Source organism: Tiliqua scincoides, chromosome 2 (assembly GCF_035046505.1).
Source record: "Tiliqua scincoides isolate rTilSci1 chromosome 2, rTilSci1.hap2, whole genome shotgun sequence".
Classification (NCBI taxonomy): domain Eukaryota; kingdom Metazoa; phylum Chordata; class Lepidosauria; order Squamata; family Scincidae; genus Tiliqua; species Tiliqua scincoides.
In genome coordinates, this window is record NC_089822.1 from 64,112,855 (window position 1) to 64,132,758 (window position 19,904).

Below are 19,904 nucleotides of genomic sequence, written 5' to 3' on the forward strand. Positions count from 1 at the left end.
CCCTGAAAAAGCAGCCAGCCCTAACTGGCAGAATCTTGGAAACTATTATATCAAAAAGCAAATGCTTTTGCAAGTGCAATAGTAAGAATTAGCTATTTTGTCATGCCTTCCTCCTTCACATCCTCCCCATTGTCCGAAGACTAGCCAGTTATGGTTGCAAAAGCTGTTGCATTATAAATGTTACTGATTAACTTCCAGCTTGTATTTTATGAGAGGGAAACTTGACAGTGTAAACAAGTAGTGACTAGATTCCATTTTTACAGCTTCTTGACACCCCTCTCCAGGATATGTTTGGGGGCGGGGGAAGAGAGTGCGTCTTCACACCGAGAAGTGAAGGTTCTTGTGCAACTTTTCCTTAGTTGTTGTATGAGTTCATAACTTAGGAAATTAGTGGGATTTGCTTGACTGTTTTCACACTGTCACCCCCCCCCCCCAATCATTCCCTCATAAACTTTAAAATTCCTAGTAGGCTCATGTGGTCCGTTTTGCTTCCACATCTTTTGACTTTCTTATTCTTCATTTTAGGATACCAGGGAGCTAGTTGATTGCATGCTCTCCAGTCCTAGCACCCTGATCTACAGAACTTCTTGGTATCCAAACAGGGAAGTTAGGTGATATGATTATCATCAGTACTTCACACGGTCTTCCAGATGAAGGAAGGAAATGGGTTCTACAGTTTTCTCTTTTACTTTGTCCAGTTAGGATTGCCAGACTGCAGTTAGGATTGCCAGATTGCAACCTGGAGAATGTCTGTAACTCTGAGTTTCTAGTGCAGTGGGGAAAAATAGTAAAAGCTTTTCACTTTCTCTCATACTTATGGATCCTTTCTTGTCCTTCTACCCCTTCAAAGCAGCTGCATTGAGCCAGACTCATGCCAGGGGGACAGGTGATAGCTTTGAAGAGAACTGAAAGAGTGCAGGAGAGAGAGGCAGCAGGCAACATGACCAGGAAGAGATGGGCAAGCGAAATGCAGCATTGTCTTCTAGCACACTGGAGAATACTCTTGTGTTCTCAGAGTTCTAACTGCATCCCCTTGCTTGGGAAATGTTTGGCTTGCATATATTGGTCAGTGTTAGGGTAAAACAGGCCTTCCAGTGAATTCTTCTATGTATTATACAACTCTCTCTAGATGGGAAAAGAAAATTCCACAGGGTTTTACGCATCCATTCTTGGCCTGAGTCTTTCTGTTTAGTGACTCAGCATGCACTTACCAATCCTGCCTGGCCTCTTTTCCTACCATATGGAAACTATGCCTCTAAGACCAAAACAAAACAAAACAAAAACAACCCAGGCTTTCCTTGCAGGAATTCAGGCAAGTCATATGGAAGTAATGTCTACCATTTTTACGTGGTCAGGGCTGTTCAGATAAATTATCAGATCAATAGCATTTATCTGCACTAGTAGTTCTTTGAAATACAATTTGCAGCACAGCAGACAAGAGAAGAATTAAGCTACAGTGTATGTTATTGTTGGGCCTTACTGAAAGTTAGACACAGCAATATAGGCAGTTTGTTTTCTGCGCTATGCTGTACATCAGTGTTTCTCAAATTGTGGGTCGGAACCCACCAGGTGGATCACGAGCAAATTTCAGGTAGGTCCCCATTAATTTCAATATTTTATTTTGAATATATTAGACTTGATGCCACCATGGGATGTGTCTGCATTTGGGGAAAAGTTACAGGTCTGTACTTTTAACAGGCTACTATGTATATGTTTTTAACAATGATAGTCAATGGGACTTACTCCTGGGTAAGTGTGGGTAGGATTACAGCCTAGGATTGTTAAAACTTTTTCCTGCTTGATGATGTCACCTCTGGTCATGACATCACTTCTGGTGGGTCCTGACAGATTCTCATTCTAAAAAGTGGGTCCCAGTGCTAAAAGGTTGAGAACCACTGTTGAGAATCCCTTTCAGTTAGAAAGGGATGTGTGTGTGCATGCACATATTTGCATATTATCACTAAACACCTGGCTAATTAAAAAAAAGCTGGTCTTTATAGAAGGCAGTCCTCTTTTGGCCATTACCTTTCATTTTTGATACACAGATTATTACTAAGGTCTGCTTTAAGTTTTCTAAGGACAACCTTAATTGATGACACAAATTGTATTCTGGTCTCAGAAACAGGAGGGCATGCTGTCAGAGCTCTGTTGTCAGAGCTGAATCTGAGAGTGGGGAAGGAATGACATTTTGCACATGCTCAAAGGTACTCGTATCTGAAGAGGATACTGATCACCAATTTCCTGGTTTCCGAATCCGGAACTGCTTACCTTGTTTCTGGGTTTTTTGTTTTAATTTCAGTGAGGTTTTTACCATTGCAGCCCACTGTTCACCCATTTTCCTTATTTTGTATTACTTTTAAGGTTGTGTGTTTTGTGACTACAAAGTGATAGAGCTAAAGTACTTGATGCATTAGTGAAATGCTAATCCTTTAGTACAGTTGCATTGTATTTTGAAAGTTTATCTACTAATACCTTACTTTGAAAGAAAGCTTAACAGTTATCAAGCACAGATGATATCCTATAGGTTTTTTTAAAATTCCTGTACTGTTCAAATTGGAGGAGTTACAATAAAAACTTCTGTCTTGAAAAAGGAGTAATTTTTCAAAGTTGCCAAATGAACCTTGATTTCACTCTACATCACAATGTAAACTGCTTGTGCTTTAGAAAGCAACATCAAGAAGCACTCCTACCAACAACCCAATGTTTTGCCCAGCGAGAATAAGTGTTCTAAAACATTTAAGAAAAGTGCAACATTAGGGCATGCCCTCCTTAATAATGGCTATAGAAGGACCATGTGCTGGTGCCCTTTATTTCATGTGAATACAGCTTTGGAAAACAATACTAAAATTTTCATAGTGCACGTTACGTGTATTATCTTCGTGTGACCCTTACCAACCCTGTAAGGTAAATATGTAGTATTATCCCTAATTGCAGCTGAGACTGAGAGGGAGTGGCTTGCCTTAGACTACCTAGTAGTAAGTTCATGACAGAGGCAAGATTTGAACCAGGGAAGCACTGATTCACAGTCTCATATCCACTACACTGCACATGAGAGTGGATCCCCTTTTTTCCAAAGGTTTAAGCATTATAGATAGAGGTGTCTGTTTCCAGTGAATAAGATGGGCTGTAATCCTAAGTCTTACTGAACACAATAGGCTTACTTCTGAGTACAGCAAAATGAATAACTGTTTTCAAACACCTCCAATTATAGGTAAAGCAGCTCATGCCACTCTTCTGTGCTAAGCAGTTGCCACTAAAATTATGTGTCAGCAGATCTAAATATGAGTATGGAACATGGAGAAAAGGCTGATTGCTTCTTTATCATGGTTATGGGTAAACAATGTGCTTTGTCACAATTAAAGAACACAATAGCTAACCCTCCATCTTTTGAATCTAGCAATAATAATAGTGTCGATAGATAAAATATTTCTTTAATGTACATAAAGTGTTTTGTAAATGTAAAACAAGGAAGTGACAGGGTTCTTGCGTGTTTACATCTTAATGAACCGTTCTCAGATTAATTGAGAAAATTGGTTATCCCTCATCACCTTCTTGGTATACCCATTTTTAGTGAGACAAGTCTAGAATAGTGTTTGTTCCTCCTTTCCTCTTAATGTTATTCTGTAATACCACTGAGTTAGCAGCCCTGTCCACATCAGCTTCTTGTTGATGTGATAGTGGACTGAAATACAAGAATTCTGTGGCACATTCAAGGCTAGGACATTTATGGGCTTTTGAAGTCAGAACATACCTCTATCAGATGCCTCTATCAGATGAAACAGAGAGTGAAGATTATGAACCTGTAGCAGATATACATGCGGGTCTGATTGGGGGGCAGGGGGAATTATTTTGCAAGGTGAATTGGAAGATACATGAAAAAGTTTCTTGACAGCAGGTATCGACTCATTTATGGTAATTATGAATAAATTAATAAAAGGCTGCTTTGGTGGATGATCTGTGCTGGGACAGCACAGGTAGAATGTGTCCCTGTTGATCCTGCTGGGCCTTTCTTGATGACTTTCAACACAATCGATCATGGTATCCTTCTGAGTTGGTTGACTGGGCTGGGGCTTGAAAGTGCTGTTTTGCAGTGGTTCTGCTCCTTCTTGGCTGATGGGTCCCAGAAGGTGGTGGTGGATCACCTGTTTGGTGCTCTGGTTGGTGACATGTGGAGTGCCATGGAGTTCTGACTTGTCCCCCATGCTGTTTAATATCTACGTGAAACCGCTAGGAGAGGTCATCCAGGGATTCCGAGTGAGGTATCATTAGTGTGCTGATGACACCTATCCTTTCCATAGGCTGTCCCTGGAGTGCTGCCTGGAGGTGGTTGGGAACTGGATGAGTTTCTAATAAGCTGAAATTAAATCCAGACCAAGTAGAAGTCCTTCTGCTCTGGAAGTTCATGATGTAGTTACTTGATCATTGACCTGTACTGAATGGGGTTGAGCTCCCTCTGCAGGAACGGGTGCATGACTTGGGAGTCCTCCTGGATCCACAGCTACTACTGGATTGCCAGTAATGGTTGTAGCCAGGGGAGTTTTTGCCCAGCTTTGGCTGGTGTGCTAACTGTAGCCATGTCTTAGTCAGTGGTGCATACCCTTGTGACACCTTAGTCTCTACATGGGGCTGCCTTAAATGATGTCAAGATGGTGTGTTTTTGGGGGGGAAATTGGTGAAGGAATTGAATGGTTGGTTTGCAAGGGATGAGACACTGTGAGGGGTCCCTTACTTTGTCCTGACTTCAGCAATCCAGCTGAACCTGTAGAGGGAGAAAAGGCTCAGGCAAGATCTTGTGGTGAAAGCTGTGTGCTTTTGGAGCGGAGAAATCAAATTTGTTCCTCACTGTCTACTATGGCATTGGAGGACAGTGGGGAACAGCATTGATGATGTGTGCCCAGGAGGCAGGAAAGGCATGAGAGAAGCAGAGAGACATTCTAGGACAGGAGAACGTTGGGGAGAAAGACAGTTTTTCTTTTAGGAAAACTGCTGGTTAGGTGTTTGGGTGGGAGTTGAGGAGGAGCATTCCCTGAAGACCATCTGGAAAGCCCACTGAGAAGCAAACCTTATGGAGAATAGTGCTTAAATACTTACCTTTAACACTTTGTGAACTTGCCTCACTGTTGTAAAGTTTCTAATACAGTTCTTTAGAAGCAATCCTACTGTGTCAGTTTTAATTGATGGGAACCAAGCGCTAACCTGACAAATCCAGTTACTGTAGAAATTGGTCATGGTAACGTTACCAAGGGGAAAATGGGGTTTTAGCACCGCTTTCGCATTACAGATGATCTGGAAACTGCAGTTAGTGAAGAATGCAAGGGCTTCTGTGGTTGCTGGTACTTGGTGGTTGGGCTGCTGCTTCATCAACTGCATGGGCTGTTGACATGTTTCCACACCCAGTTTATGGTGCTTGTGTTGACCTTTATGGCCTAGGATGAGTGCCTTAGGGACCATCTGCTTCCATATATTCCAGTTTGTCCCCTCACATCTTCTGATGGGGCCTTTTTTTGTGTGCTGATTTTTACAGAATTTGGAGAGGTGATGACAAAAAGCAGGAATCATTCTTTGATGGCTATAGCTGTGTAACTCCCTGTAAAATGCTATAGAATTATTTTTCCCCCGTTTGTAATAAATCACTATAATCCTAGTTAAGAATTTTCCCCTTTTGGTAAAAAAAAAAAAACTGCATAAAACAAATCACAAATGAGGGGCCGCTTTTACAGAATACTTGTTTTGCTTACAAATGTTATCTGCTTATCCATCAGCTGTTGTAATTACAGCTTTCTGATTTTATGAGCAGACTTTTGTTTTCAAATTGATGTGGTTTACTTCCAAGCAAATGTGTTTAGGATTTGAATGCTTGTGACTCCAGTATCTCTGAGTCCTGGATACAGTACACAGTCAACAAAGGGCAATGTCAATATGCTTTCTTCTTTAAACCAACAGAGATCTGTGTCCCCTTTGAGATGATGGGACTTGGAAATGGCTGTCGAGGGATGAAGTCTCCCCCTCTTCTAGTAGCAGCACTTGTGGCTTGTATAATTGTCCTGGGCTTCAATTACAGAATTGCAAGTTCCCGCAGTGTGGATTTGCAGGTATGACTCTTCTGTTGTTTTAAAAATTGATTCCGCTGGCAAAGTATTTTCCTTTGTTTCGAAACTGCAGTTAATTTCTCAAGTTCCAAAGCACTTTAAGATTTCCAAAGATCATATCTGACAGATACTTGGATAGTGGCCACCAGAACAAACAGGGAAGGAAAAAGCAAGTGCTGAAAGAGGATGTAGCTGCAACAGCTAAATCCTGCATCCTGCCGAACCAGCGCATTCTGTAGCCTGTTGTTGTTGCCTGCATTCAAAGTGGAAGACATTTTTAAAATCATACTTTTGAGAATTTTAGCTGTAATTTTTCTTTTAGAAATCCAATTTAAAATGGAATCTGGACTTAATGCAAATCTACACACCATCATAGTTAATTATAGCCTATAGTCAGGGACTGCTAGCAAATTTTCTGCTCTTTGGCCTCAACTTCTGTTGACGGTGTTACTTATACCATGACCCAAGTGTGACTATTCTCTTTCTTCTTAGCTGCTGCACTGATTTTTAGTGTCCCAGTAGCATTTCCTTGGCCCCATTGGGGTCACCATAAGGGGGCCAGCCTAATTAGGCACTGGGTAAGAGCCCATGCCCATCAGAGGGTTCTTCTAGTTAGCCCTTTAACGCTTAGTACTAATGGCAGATTAAAATGCTCCATTGGGGGGTGGCTAGTGCAGGGTTTTGTCTTGGGGCCCGCAGCAAGTTGGTGCCAGTACTACTAGGCATTTGACACTTATTCATGTGCTCATTCTGTGAGATCACAGCAGTGCTGCTGTTGGCTAGGGAAGACTCACAGGGAACTGGTTCTGCCGATCACGCAATGTAAGCAGCAGATAGGGACTTTGTTTGGCACAACCAGGAGCACAAGAGTCTCTTCCCCTGGAAGGGAATTGGAGGGGGGCTGGGAGCTGGGTGGGCCCAGAGGGTTCTTAGGGCATCAGTGCCCAGCCCTCTTCCTCCTTTGCACGTGGGCTTGGTACTGATTGTTTGTATACAACTCAGCTCCTTCCTTTCCTGCTGAGGGCCCAATCCTGCAACGGATTTGGTGAGATCTTGGGTCCTGCGGGGGTTGGATGGTTTGGGCAGACTGACTGCATTCTGGGAACACAGAAAGAGAAACTTAAATTCTGATTGTACCTAGTTACACAGAATATTTCAGGAAACTTTCTTTTCCTCCTTTTTTGTTGGTTTCTCCTTCCTTTCAGAGTCGTATAATGGAATTAGAAGGCAGGTTTCGCAGGGCGGCAGCAGAAAGAGGTGCTGTAGAACTAAAGAAGAATGAATTCCAAGGCGAGCTAAAGAAACAGATGGAGCAAATTGAGCGTATCCAGTCCCTGCATAATGTCCAGTTGGCAAATACAAACAAAATGCACAGAGATGAGAAGGTAAGAGCTCTTTTCTTCTTTCATATTTACCATCCTCTGTCCCACAATTGCCAGACCTTTTTTTACTAATGGCTGTCCGCATGCAAAACAAGCAGAAGGTTTATCTAATTCCCCTACTAGCACTAGCAATTTCCTACACTAAATGTTTTCTAGGGAGTGACCCTTACTGTGGAAGGATATCCTTATTGTAAGGGGAAAATGCATTAAAACAAAAAAGACACTAGCAAATGCCATCCCAATTGCAAGAGATGTAAAATGCTCATGCTTGCTGGGAATCAAAATTACATTCTGTCTGAGTTTTGATTAGACGTTTGAATGCTGTTCAATGCCATATTCGCAGTTGGAGTAAGAGCCTTTGGTTCAGTTAGCTGCAACATCACCTTGGAATATATGGGCCTGCAAAGGGACATAGGCAGATCAAAAAGGTATTCCAGTGTACCAGGGGCTAAGGTAGTTGAGGTTTCAGGGTTTTGGAGAAGAGGCAAAAGTTGATAGTAAGGGGGAGCCTGAAGTGGAAGATGGGAAGTCATAAGAAGAGCCCTGCTGGATCAGGCCCAGGTCCCATCTAGTCCAGCTTCCTGTGTCTCACAGCAGCCCACCAGATGCCTCGGGGAGCACTCACAAGACCACATGATATGTGCACTTTGCTGCCACCTCCCTGCATCTAGCATTCTATTTATGCTCACACACCCCAGTGAAGACACCAGATTGCAGTTGGATTTAACTTGTCCTACTTTATTAAACACAGTGACTAATTTTTAGTGCATAAAACCTACTGAGTATACCTTCCCTCCCTCTCCAGTCTAGGGTAGGTGAAAGAACTGCCATCCACGGCCAGTTTGGATGACAGAAAAAAATTCCTACCCAGCCTCATAATGATCGACCAGCCAATCTCAGGCTGTACATACCCATCATGGCTTGTAACCTGTGATGGAGTTTTCTTCCAGAAATCTGTCCAATCCTGTTTTAAAGGCATCCAGGCTGGATGCCATCACCACATCCTGTGGCAAGGAGTTCCACAGACTAATTACATGCTGGGTAAAGAAATATTTCCTTTTGTCTGTTCTCACTCTCCCGACACTCAATTTTAGTGAATGTCCACTGGTTCTGATGTTGTGTGTTATGTGAGAGGGAAAAAAGCATCCCTCCACTCTATCAATCCCCTGCATTTTTTTGTATGTCTCAATCATGTCTCCCCTCTTTTCTAGGCACCTCTTTTTTAGACTAAAGAGCCTCAAGTGCTGCACCCTTTCCTTGTAAGGGAGGTGCCCCAGCCCAGTAATCATTTTGGTAGCTCTCATCTACCCCTTTTCTAGTTCCACTATATCGTTTTTAAGATGTGGGGACCATAAATGAACACAGTACTCTAGGTGTTGCCATACCATCGATTTGTACAATGGCATTATAATATTAGCTGTTTTATTCTCAATCTCTTTTAATGATCCCTAGCATGGAATTGGTCTTCTTCATCCCTGTGATTTAGACTCCAATCATATGCATGTCTATCCAAAAGTATGTCCCATTATAGTCAATGGGACTTACTCCCAGGTATGGGTAGATAGGATTGCAGCCTCAATCAGCAGTGTGTGCTGTGCTAGAGTGGGCAGCTCATTATGCCTTCAGATGAAGGCTGCAGGCAGGGGAAGGCCTCTGAAGACACAGGCCAGTGAGGGAGCGCATGTTCCCCACTGAACAAACACCCTTGACTGATATTTGGAGGGGCCTCAGACAGTTGCTGCTTTTACTAGTTTACAATCTTTGCTGACTTCTCTTAAAGATATGGTATTTATAAAGTATTAGGTAACACTGTTCTCAGTATCTTTCTCAGCAACTTTTATAGTGTGTCATTGGAAAAGGCTATGGCAGTGGTTTTCAACCAGTGTGCCATGGCACACTGGTGTGCTGCGGGAGTTTGGGAGAATGTCATTTATTGATAAGGTCATTGAGGGATGTGATCCCCTTGACAGCAATATGGTGTGACTTGTCAATTGTCAAAAAACTGATGGTGTGCTGTGACAATTACTACCTCGTGATCACTGGCAGCTCTGCCAGGCTCCCTTTAGTTTCTGAAATTTCACTAGTTGTTGCTCATGCATTTTCAGTTGTCTCCCCCCTCCCCCCAATAACCTTGGTTCTGGGAATGTGTTTAAAAATGAAATGTGATTTTTTTTTTCAAGCTGCTGTTTCTGTATCAGGATATTCTGCATTTGTGCAGTAGCTCAGCATAGCCCAGTCATAATGAATTGTTACAAAGTTCTGACATAGTAGTTAACTTTCTAAATCAATGGTCTACACCACTTTACACAGCTGTTCTTTCCCTAGGAAATTTTATCAGCCAATATTTATGCCACCTGCCTTCCAGCTGGGGCAAAATATCTCCTGCACAATTAGTGATTGCTCTGATCAGACAGCTGAACACTACATGTAATAAAGGAATCTGCTCTCTCTACATGAATGAGCCCTTGCTATATAATTTGCCCTTAAAAAAGAAAAAAAAAATAAAGGACAAGAAAGAAGAGTGACAGTCAGCACAAAATGCCTTCTGTATTTTCTGATTTCCCTGATTTGACACTGATTTGCCTACATTGGCTTTGCTCAGGTTCAACTACCTTGAGTTCAGTGGAGCTTGTGCCAATATGAGAGCTGAGGATGCAGGCCTAGTGCATTGCTGAGCTCCATATTGGTTTTAGATATTTCCTTCTGGCAAAGCATTAGCAGACTTCGCCAGCGGCTCGACCTGCCTATGGCAACCTGCTTATTTGTGAAGAGTGTATTGTTTTCACCCACAATTTTTAACTTGGTGGCTAAACTGAGATTGTATGTTGTGAAAGGAATTTTGTTGTTTAAGGATAAAGAGAGAAGTGTAGTGAAGATCAATGCAGACGTACCTATTGTGTACGGAACCTGTAATGGAAGAGGACACAGAATAAGTTAGTTGCCAGGAAAGGGTACCTGTAATAAAACTACTGGTAAACAGTTGTAATTATCTGTATGTCACACCTGGTCTGGTGCTATTGTACCTTGAACTTTCTGTCACTTGGAAAGTGAGGAATTACTCTGCATTTTTTTTCTTCAAAATCTATCCAAGGTTTTAAGCATTGGGCACATGCAAGTCCAAGTACAGGCTGCACATTCTCCACTGCAGTTTTTCCCTTGGCCAGACTACTCTAGATCTTTTTGTATTTCCACCTACAAACATAGGCAGTGAGTCCTTCACCACTTCTTTGAGGATTAGTGAACCTTTATATAGCATTGGGATAATGTAGACATTCCGGGATAATGGATGTAATTGTTCCTCCGTCAGTGAATTAATGCTCTGTTTTTCCCCATTCTCTTTCAGGCAATGCTGATTAATAACATCACATTAAATGAAAAACTGATCCATAATCTCAAAGGTAAATTTCAGTAAAGCACTCTCTTGACAGCAAACGGAACTACTTGTCTCTCAGCTTTTGCCCTTTTTGTATTCATTGACATAACATCTTCATTCCAGAGTCATGACAGCAATTGTCATTTCAGAATGTTAGCACCCACACAGGATTATACAGTCTGTTTGTAACTGTGGGACCTAGAAACTTATTTTATGTGTGTGTGTGTGAGAGTGCACCTCAAGGCCAAAATAAACAAGACATTGAAAAGAGATACAAGATGTGCAGAATGAGAGAAGATCTCCCATCCATTTCTTCTGTGTCTAAAGAGCAGGTGCCAGGGGCCTCAATTCAGATAGGACTGTGGTACTGGGGGAGAAGAATTTCTACTGTTTCCTCACACTTTTTTCTCAGAGAAGATCCCCCACCACACACCGTCTGATTAGAGAAAACTTGTGGAAAAAATAGCATCAGGATAATTTTACTGGAGAAAACAATATGGGGCAGGGGAATAATCACTCTCTTCCTCCAGCACCACAGTCATGGTCTGAAGTGAAACCTCTGCCTGCTGCTTGTTTTAGTTTACATCAGTATCCTGCCTTCATCATATGATCCCAGCTCACAATATTATAAAATACAATAAAACCATTACATGAAAATGTACAGAGAGCAAATACATTTGCAAGGAGCAACTGCCTTCAGTGACATTCACAGTCCTGTGAAACAAGCAGGTTTTGGAAAGTATTAGCATTTTGTATCTCTTTGACCCTTTTCCATCTTCGCAGCAAACGTATCTTCTTAGGCAGCAGCACATAGAGCAATGGGAGTGGTGAGTCCTTTCCCCCTTGTGCTGTTTTCCCAATGAAAATTCCTCCAGAATCCGCTTGCGTTTGCTCTAACTGGACAGACATGTCCATTCAGGAGGACATTTCCACTCAGAAAACAGTGTGAGAGAAAAGGTTGAAATTCCTCTCCCCAGCATTGCAATGCCAATCCAAACTGAGAGCCCTGGCAATCTGAGGCCCTGGAATCTAGGGACAGATTACAAGCTCTGAAAGGAGAACGACTAACTCACAAACACTGATTTGTGAAGGACTTGGCCCATGAGTTTGGTGTTGCAGGAGGTTTATTAGAAGCTTACGGTTTTAATACTGTGCACATCTGAGCAGGAGGTCTGGGCAGGAGGTCTGGTCTAGAGGGTAGAGCCTCTGTTTGCCTGAAGATAACATCGGCAGGTCGCCAGTTCGAGGCCACCGGCACCGTGAATGGTGAGACCTTGAAGCAGCTGACAAGCTCAGTCGAGTTATTCCACCTGCTCTTTGGTGTGAGCGAAGAAGCGTCTTGGCTGCCCTCCATGTGAGAGATGAAGGAGCTGCTTGTCAGCTTGCGTGGGAGGAAATCGGAGGCCAGAATGAGATACCAGATCAAAAAGATCCATCTGAAATGTTGTGGTTCTTGAAAGAGAGAACCTGTCCTCGATTGTAAAAATCCCTACAGGGATTTAGAACAGCCTGCCCATGTCAACTGCCTTGAATAAAGTCTGAGGAGAAATCTGACGACCAAGAAAGGCAGTATATAAATACATGTATTATTATTATTATTATTATTATTTATTATCATCATCTACATGCAAGTAAATACTATTGAACACTGTGGAAATTTGTGTCAGTGAACATGTGCAGGATTGCATTGCACATCTATGGAATGCTCTGTCAGCCCTGGGCCACAAAAGAAATGCAGAATTCAGTACAAAATTAATAACAAATAGTACGTTTAAAAATTATTTTAGTAGATAAAACCAGAGTCAATTAATGCATGGATGAATAGATTGTCCTTTCTGCAGCAGGGGCTTAAGGTTGGTAGCCTCTTGGTCCCTTCCTATTAAGCTTCTAAAGGCCACATAGGTTAAAACTGGTTTCAAATTAAATCTCACACTTATGGAGCATTACTAGCCTTTGTACAAAGAATAAGAACACCCTCTCCCATTCATTGTTTATACTTTACCAGCACCAGCCACACTCTTTTTTTGTGCTTGATTGTCTCTAGTAAAGTGTTTTATTTGAAAACAATTTTTTTAAAATCCAGAACACTTGAAAGAGTTGCAGAAAGAATATGGAAAGCTTCAGGCAGATGTATATGAGTTTCAGAAAAACCAGACTAACCTTCAGAGGAAATTTACATATGACATGTAAGTTTTTATTCATTGGATACCTATCTTGTTGGCAAAATTGTCATCATCCAAGTTATTTATTTTAAGCTTATATTGGAATACTGTGACAACAGTAGGAGTAACGGTGTTAATGCTGCTGGAAGTAAGTCCCTTTGTGTTGAATGGAAAGTGTACACAGGGAAGTGTGTATGGAACTGCAGTTTTAGGGCCGAATCCTATCCAATTTTCCAGTGTTGGTACTGCTGTTCCTATGGGGTATGCACTGCCTCCTGTGTTGGGGAGGCAGTCTTGGAGGCTCCCTCAAGGTAGAGGAACATTGTTCCCTTACCTTGGGGCTGCATTGCAACTGCCCTGATGCTGGAAAGTTGGATAGGATTGGGCCCTCAGTCACTTTAAATGTGCTGCTTAATTGGGTTACAAAACAGGCATTATTTAGTTTTGAGTAGGATACTATACAGCACTGGTGTGTACATCAAAACTAAAAGAAATTAGTACCATTTCTCTTTAAAATAATCAAGGAACCATATCTATATTCTTGCAATATGAAAAAGTGAATGCAAAATTAAAGAGTCTCAGAGAGAGAAAACGTATGTTGTTTTTTTTAATAAAGGGGTTCCTCTTGTTGATTTAAAGAACAGATTTGAACAACTATGTTTTGTTCTTTGGTTCAAGGTCTCAGTGTATTAATCAGATGAAGGAACTGAAAGAACAATGTGAAGAAAAGATAGAAGAAATAGCCAAAAAAGGTAGTGAGATACCACAAGACAAGGAGGAGAAAGATAAGAATGATCACGTAAGAGTCTCATTTTGATTTATGCTCTCTGTAGCTAAGCCAGGCTAAGTTGATTTAGCCTGTCTATACAGAACAGAATACTGGGCTCAACACTTGTGTAGTTAGATGGACCATGGTAAGAAGATGTTAATTACATTCTCCTCCATTGCTCTTTTCTATGTACACATTCTGCCTGGTTACTGGCAGAATTTCATCTAGATCAGGGGTGTCCATACTTTTTGGCAGGAGAGCCACATCATTTCTCTGACACTGTGTCAGGGACAAGAAAAAAAAGAATTAATTTACATTTCAAATTTGAATAAATTTACATAAATGAATATATTAGAGATGGAACTTATATGAATGAATGAAGGTCTTGCAATAGCTCATGGCCTAGAAAAGGCCTTGCACAAAGCAAGGCCAGCTTTTCCTTTGCTGCCACTGCTGCATCACAGATGTGAAACAGCACGCGGTGGAGGGAGCCCTCATCCCACAGCTCACGCGAGAGGTCAAACAGTTGGCCGTCACTCTGAGAGCAGTTGCATCAGGCCAGCGCAGGCTCCAGCAAGTTTCTGGAGGGCCAGATCCTTATTGGAAACTGGGAGCTCCTTGAGGGGTTGGATTGGGAGTCCTTAAGAACATAAGAACAGCCCCACTGGATCAGGCCATAGGCCCATCTAGTCCAGCTTCCTGTATCTCACAGCGGCCCACCAAATGCCCCAGGGAGCACACCAGATAACAAGAGACCTCATTCTGGTGCCCTCCCTTGCATCTGGCATTCTGACATAACCCATTTCTAAAATCAGGAGGTTGTACATGCACATCATGGCTTGTAACCCGTAATGGATTTTTCCTCCAGAAACTTGTCCAATCCCCTTTTAAAGACATCCAGGCCAGATGCCATCACCACATCCTGTGGCAAGGCGTTCCACAGACCAACCACACGCTGAGTAAAGAAATATTTTCTTCTGTCTGTTCTAACTCTCCCAACACTCAGTTTTAGCGGATGTCCCCTGGTTCTGGTATGTGAGAGTATAAAGAGCATCTCTATCTACTCTGTCCATCCCCTGCATAATTTTTTTGTCTCAATCATGTCCCCCCTCAGGCGCCACTTTTCTAGGCTGAGGAGGCTCAAACGCCATAGCCTTTCCTCATAAGGAAGGTACCCCAGCCAAGTAATCATTTTAGTTGTTCTCTTTTGCACCTTTTCCATTTCCACTATGTATTTTTTGAGATGCGGCAACCAGAACTGGACACAATACTCCAGGTGTGGCCTTACCACAGATTTGTACAACGGCATTATAATATTAGCCGTTTTGTTCTCAATACCTTTTCTAATGATCCCAAGCATAGAATTGGCCTTCTTCACTGCCTCCGCACATTGAGTCGACACTTTCATCGACCTGTCCACCACCACCCCAAGATCTCTCTCCTGATCTGTCACAGACAGCTCAGAACCCATCAGCCTATATGTGAGGTTTTGATTTTTTGCCCCAATGTGCATGACTTTACACTTACTGACATTGAAACGCATCTGCCATTTTGCTGCCCATTCTGCCAGTCTGGAGAGATCCTTCTGGAGCTCCTCACAATCACTTCTGGTCTTTACCACTCGAAAAAGTTTGGTGTCGTCTGCAGACTTTGCCACTTCACTGCTCAACCCTGTCTCCAGGTCTTTTATGAAGAGGTTGAAAAGCACCGGTCCCAGGACAGATCCTTGGGGCACACCACTTTTCACTTCTCTCCCTTGTGAAAATTGCCCATTGACACCCACTCTCTGTTTCCTGGCCTTCACCCAGTTCTCAATCCAGGAGAGGACCTGTCCTCTAATTCCCTGACTGTGGAGTTTTTTCAGTAGCCTTTGGTGAGGAACCATGTCGAATGCCTTCTGAAAGTCCAGATATATAATGTCTACGAGTTCTCCCACATTCACATGCCTGTTGACCTTTTCAAAGAATTCTATAAGGTTCGTGAGGCAAGACTTACCCTTACAGAAGCCATGCTGATTCTCCCTCAGCAAGGCCTGTTTGTCTGTGTGTTTTGAGATCCTATCTTTGATGAGGCATTCCACCATCTTACACGGTATGGATGTTAGGGTGACCAGCCTATAGTTTCCTGGGTTCCCCCTCTTTCCCTTTTTAAAGATAGGCGTGACATTTGCTATCCTCCAATCTTCTGGCACCATGGCCGTTTTGAGGGACAAGTTGCATATCTTAGTCAAGAGATCAGCAACTTCATTTTTCAATTCCTTAATAACTCTAGGGTGGATGCCATCAGGACCCAGTGACATTGATCTTTAATTTATCAATGAGGTCTGAAACATCTTCTCTTTTAACCTCTATCTGACTTAATTCATCAGTCAGGAGGGGCCATTCGGGCAGTGGTATCTGCCCGAGGTCTTCTGCCGTGAAGACAGATGCAGGAACTCATTTAATTTCTCTGCCATTTCTAAGTTCCCCCCCCCCCTCACCATCCAGAGGGCCAACCGCTTCTCTGGTGGGTTTCCTGCTTCTAACATATTTGAAGAAGCTTTTATTATTCCCCTTAATGTTGCTGGCCATGTGTTCCTCATAGTCTCACTTGGCCTCCCGTATCACCTTCTTACATTTCTTTTGCCACAGTTTATGTTCCTTTTTATTCTCCTCATTAGGGCAAGACTTCCATTTACGGAAGAAAGCTTCCTTTCTCTTTACAGCCTCTCTAACTTGGCTGGTTAGCCATGCGGGCACCCTCCTGGATTTAGTGGAACCCTTCTTTCTTTGTGGTATACACCTCTGCTGGGCCTCTGTTACTGTTGTTTTAAGCAGCCTCCATGCACTCTGGAGAGATTGGACTCTTTTTACCTTCCCTTTCAACCTAACCAGCCTCCTCATTTGAGGGAAGTCTGCCCGACAGAAGTCAAGGGTTTTTGTGAGAAGTTTGCCCGGTAGTCTTCCCCCGACGTGCACGTTGAAACAGATCGCAGCATGATCACTGTTCCCCAGCGGCTCCGTAACATTGACATCTCTAACCAGGTCCTGAGTACCGCACAGTATTAAATCCAGAGTCACCTGTCCTCTGGTGGGCTCCGTGACTAGCTGCTCTAAGGCACAGTCATTTAGCACGTCAAGGAATCTGGTCTCCTTTTCGTGACCAGAACACAAATTGACCCAGTCTATATGAGGATAATTGAAGCCCCCCATGATTACAACCCTGTCCCTCCTTGTCACCTCCCTGATCTGCTTCCTCATTTCAAGGTCCCCATCCAACTTCTGGTCTGGAGGACGATAGTATGCCCCCAGTATTACTTCGCTGCACAAGCCTGGTAATTTAACCCACAGAGATTCTACGGTGGAGTCGGACCCACCTTCAATCTCTACTTTGCTGGATTCTATCCCTTCCTTAACATAAACGGCCACCCCACCTCCAACACGCCCCTGCCTGTCCCTCCTGTAGAGTTTATAGCCTGGGAGTGCAGGATCCCACTGATTCTCCGCATTCCACCAGGTTTCCGTTATGCCCACTATATCAGTGTTTTCCCTAGTCACCAGATATTCCAGTTCTCCCATCTTTGCTCGGAGACTTCGGGCATTCACATAAAAGCATTTGTACATGGTATGTCCCAGGATGGGCTGCTTATTCGCTCCTTTGTCCCCGCATCCTCTCACTGTGCCAAACCATCTATCACATCCCATCACCATTCCCAATTTCCGAAGGGCTGCAAGTGGCCCCAGGGCTGGGGTTTGGACACCCCTGATCTAGATAAAGGCTAATATACAGTTGCCCCTCATCTTAGGCATACTTTCATTGTGCTGAATCAACAACATGCACTCAGCAAAACAAGCAAAATAACCCCCCAGAAAATCAAGCTTAAGTAGTGCAGGTCATTCTGCCCACTATTCAACTTACTAAATACATGCCTGAGAGTGAGCATGAGATTGGAGGATGAAGCTGCTGTTCCCTTAGCCAGTCTCAGTGCCCACCTGTCTCTTGTAATTTTTAAAGAGACAGTACGTGTTTTTGGACCGGGACAATTTTCAAGTCCATTTTGAATATGCACTATTTTAGCTTTACACACAGACGATGGAATGTAACCCTCGCATAAGATGAGGGGCTACTGTATTAAGGGAAGTTTAGAAGTGCCCTAAGACTTAAACTGCAGTCCTGCAAATCATTATACCATTGCAAAGTAAAGGCCAGTACTTGAGAAACAGAGGGCCCCAATTGCTTTTTCAGTCAGACAGTGCAATGGTGCCCTGGTGTCCTGTGGGCACAGCTGTGCCATGTAGAGGTTTTTTTGTGGGGGAAGTAACCATTGTTGTAGTAACACCAAAGACAAATTCTGTATCAAAGTTGACTCTGCAGTGGCACAGGAGAATGAGATGTCCCTTTGCACAGTCTGGCAAATATCCACAAAAGGAACCAGCTCACACAAACGCCTTTAATTTTGAGTTTGTTAAATTTTAGTTTTTAAATCATACAGTATTTAAAACTGTTCAGAAACTGAAAGGCAGTTGGATACTTTTTAGAGTGTTCACTGATATAAATCATCACCTTGCACATTACAGTAGCAGATACGAAGCCAATGGTATTCCTCTAAAATAAAATGTGGTATGCTGAAGCCAGTTTTAACCTCCTTTGATTTCAGTAGGGAAGATCAGAGGATCTTTTAAAACTTATCCATAGAGTTCAATGGCACTTAAAATTACCAAACTATGGCTGGATCTAGACTGCAATCCTAGCTACACTTACCTGGCCCCACCTTCTTCAGTGGAACTTACTTCTGGGTAGACATGCATAGGATTGAGCTCCTAGAAGTGTAAAAATTCCATAAAGGAATTTTATGGAGGAAGGAAAACAGCTTTTCCTCCATAAGGAAATAGTTTTTTCTTTCAATAAAAGAAAAACAAACCCACACTTATATTGAAAGTACTTTATATCAAACATGATAAAGTAAACATGAAAGAACAAAAAGTATTATACATAACTTAGCAGTAGAGATGTTTGTTTCCAGTAAGATAGAATCAAAGCATAAGTCTTAACACAATAGGCTTACTGCTATGTAAAATAAATAACACCATTTTCAAAGACCTCTGCTTGGCCAATAAAATTTCCTCTATTTGACATATTTAAGAAATTTTGAAGTATAAATGCATTAATTTATTCAAATATTTAAAACTACAGGGGTGAATAAGGGACTGCTGTTCTCCCCCTGCTAAATCTGAGGACCATTACTTTAAAAGGTGCTTGATTAGCTTCAAGAAGGGCCTGAGGAGACAAGGAGACAACTCCGAACATAATTAATGCCCCTGAGGAAGAGGATTTCTACCCTCTTCCTCAGGGGTGCCCAAACCCTGGCCCGTGGGCCACTTGTGGCCCTCAGGGGCTCTCAATCAGGCCCTCAGGGAGCCCCCAGTCTCCAATGAGTCTCTGGCCCTCCAGAGACTTTTTGGAGCCCGTGCTGGCCCAATGCAACTGCTGTCAGCAAGAGGACGACTGTTCAACCTCACCTCAAGGGACAAGGGCTCCCTCCACTATTTGCTGTTTCACGTCTGTGATGCAGCAGTGGCAGTGAAGGAAAGGCTGGCCTTGCTTTGTGCAAAGCCTTTTACAGGCCTTGAGCTACTGCAAGACCTTCATTCATTCATATAAATTCCATCTCTAATATATTCATTTATGTAAATTTATTCAAATTTGAAATGTAAATTAATTCAGCCCCCGGACACAGTGTCAGAGAGATGTGGCCCTCCTGCCAAAATGTTTGAACACCCCTGCTCTTACTTATGCACTTTAATAATAAATAAATGTGTAGCTGTTATTGGAAGTCCCACCTCATCTATCTTTGTTTCTGCCCCCATTTGCCTCCTCTTGGATTTGAAGCACAGTTGCACTCTTCAGGATGCAGCTGTTGAATTGTCTTGAACGAAGGGTCTTGGTACTCTGACAAGGCATGACTTTAGGTAGTGTGTTTGGTTCCAGTCAGCGTTTACATAACAGTGCACATTGTCACATTTGGAATGGGTACAGTCCTCCTTTATCCTGTGTATACGAACAGCAGGAAGCCATGAATGGCCATAACTGCCTGCCATGTATGCGTGCATGTTATGAAATAGGTGTTCATACTTAAATGTAACTGCTTCA

At 42.7% G+C, this 19,904-nt stretch overlaps 1 protein-coding gene across 3 annotated transcripts in view; it reads left to right on the plus strand.

Annotated features, from left to right (window-relative positions):
* The window catches only part of GOLM1 (golgi membrane protein 1), a 29,809-nt gene that overhangs the window by 5,497 nt on the left and 4,408 nt on the right, over window positions 1–19,904 (plus strand). For 2 of the 3 annotated variants that reach the window (XM_066617757.1, XM_066617759.1), the window contains exons 2-6: window positions 5,944–6,092; window positions 7,295–7,474; window positions 10,815–10,869; window positions 12,928–13,030; window positions 13,685–13,805. In XM_066617757.1, the coding sequence (XP_066473854.1) occupies window positions 5,964–6,092; window positions 7,295–7,474; window positions 10,815–10,869; window positions 12,928–13,030; window positions 13,685–13,805 (588 nt within the window). In that variant the 5' untranslated portion in view covers window positions 5,944–5,963. Of the gene's footprint in view, window positions 1–1,560; window positions 1,592–5,943; window positions 6,093–7,294; window positions 7,475–10,814; window positions 10,870–12,927; window positions 13,031–13,684; window positions 13,806–19,904 lie in introns of those variants that run through there. The other variant, XM_066617758.1, reaches the window with a different exon arrangement.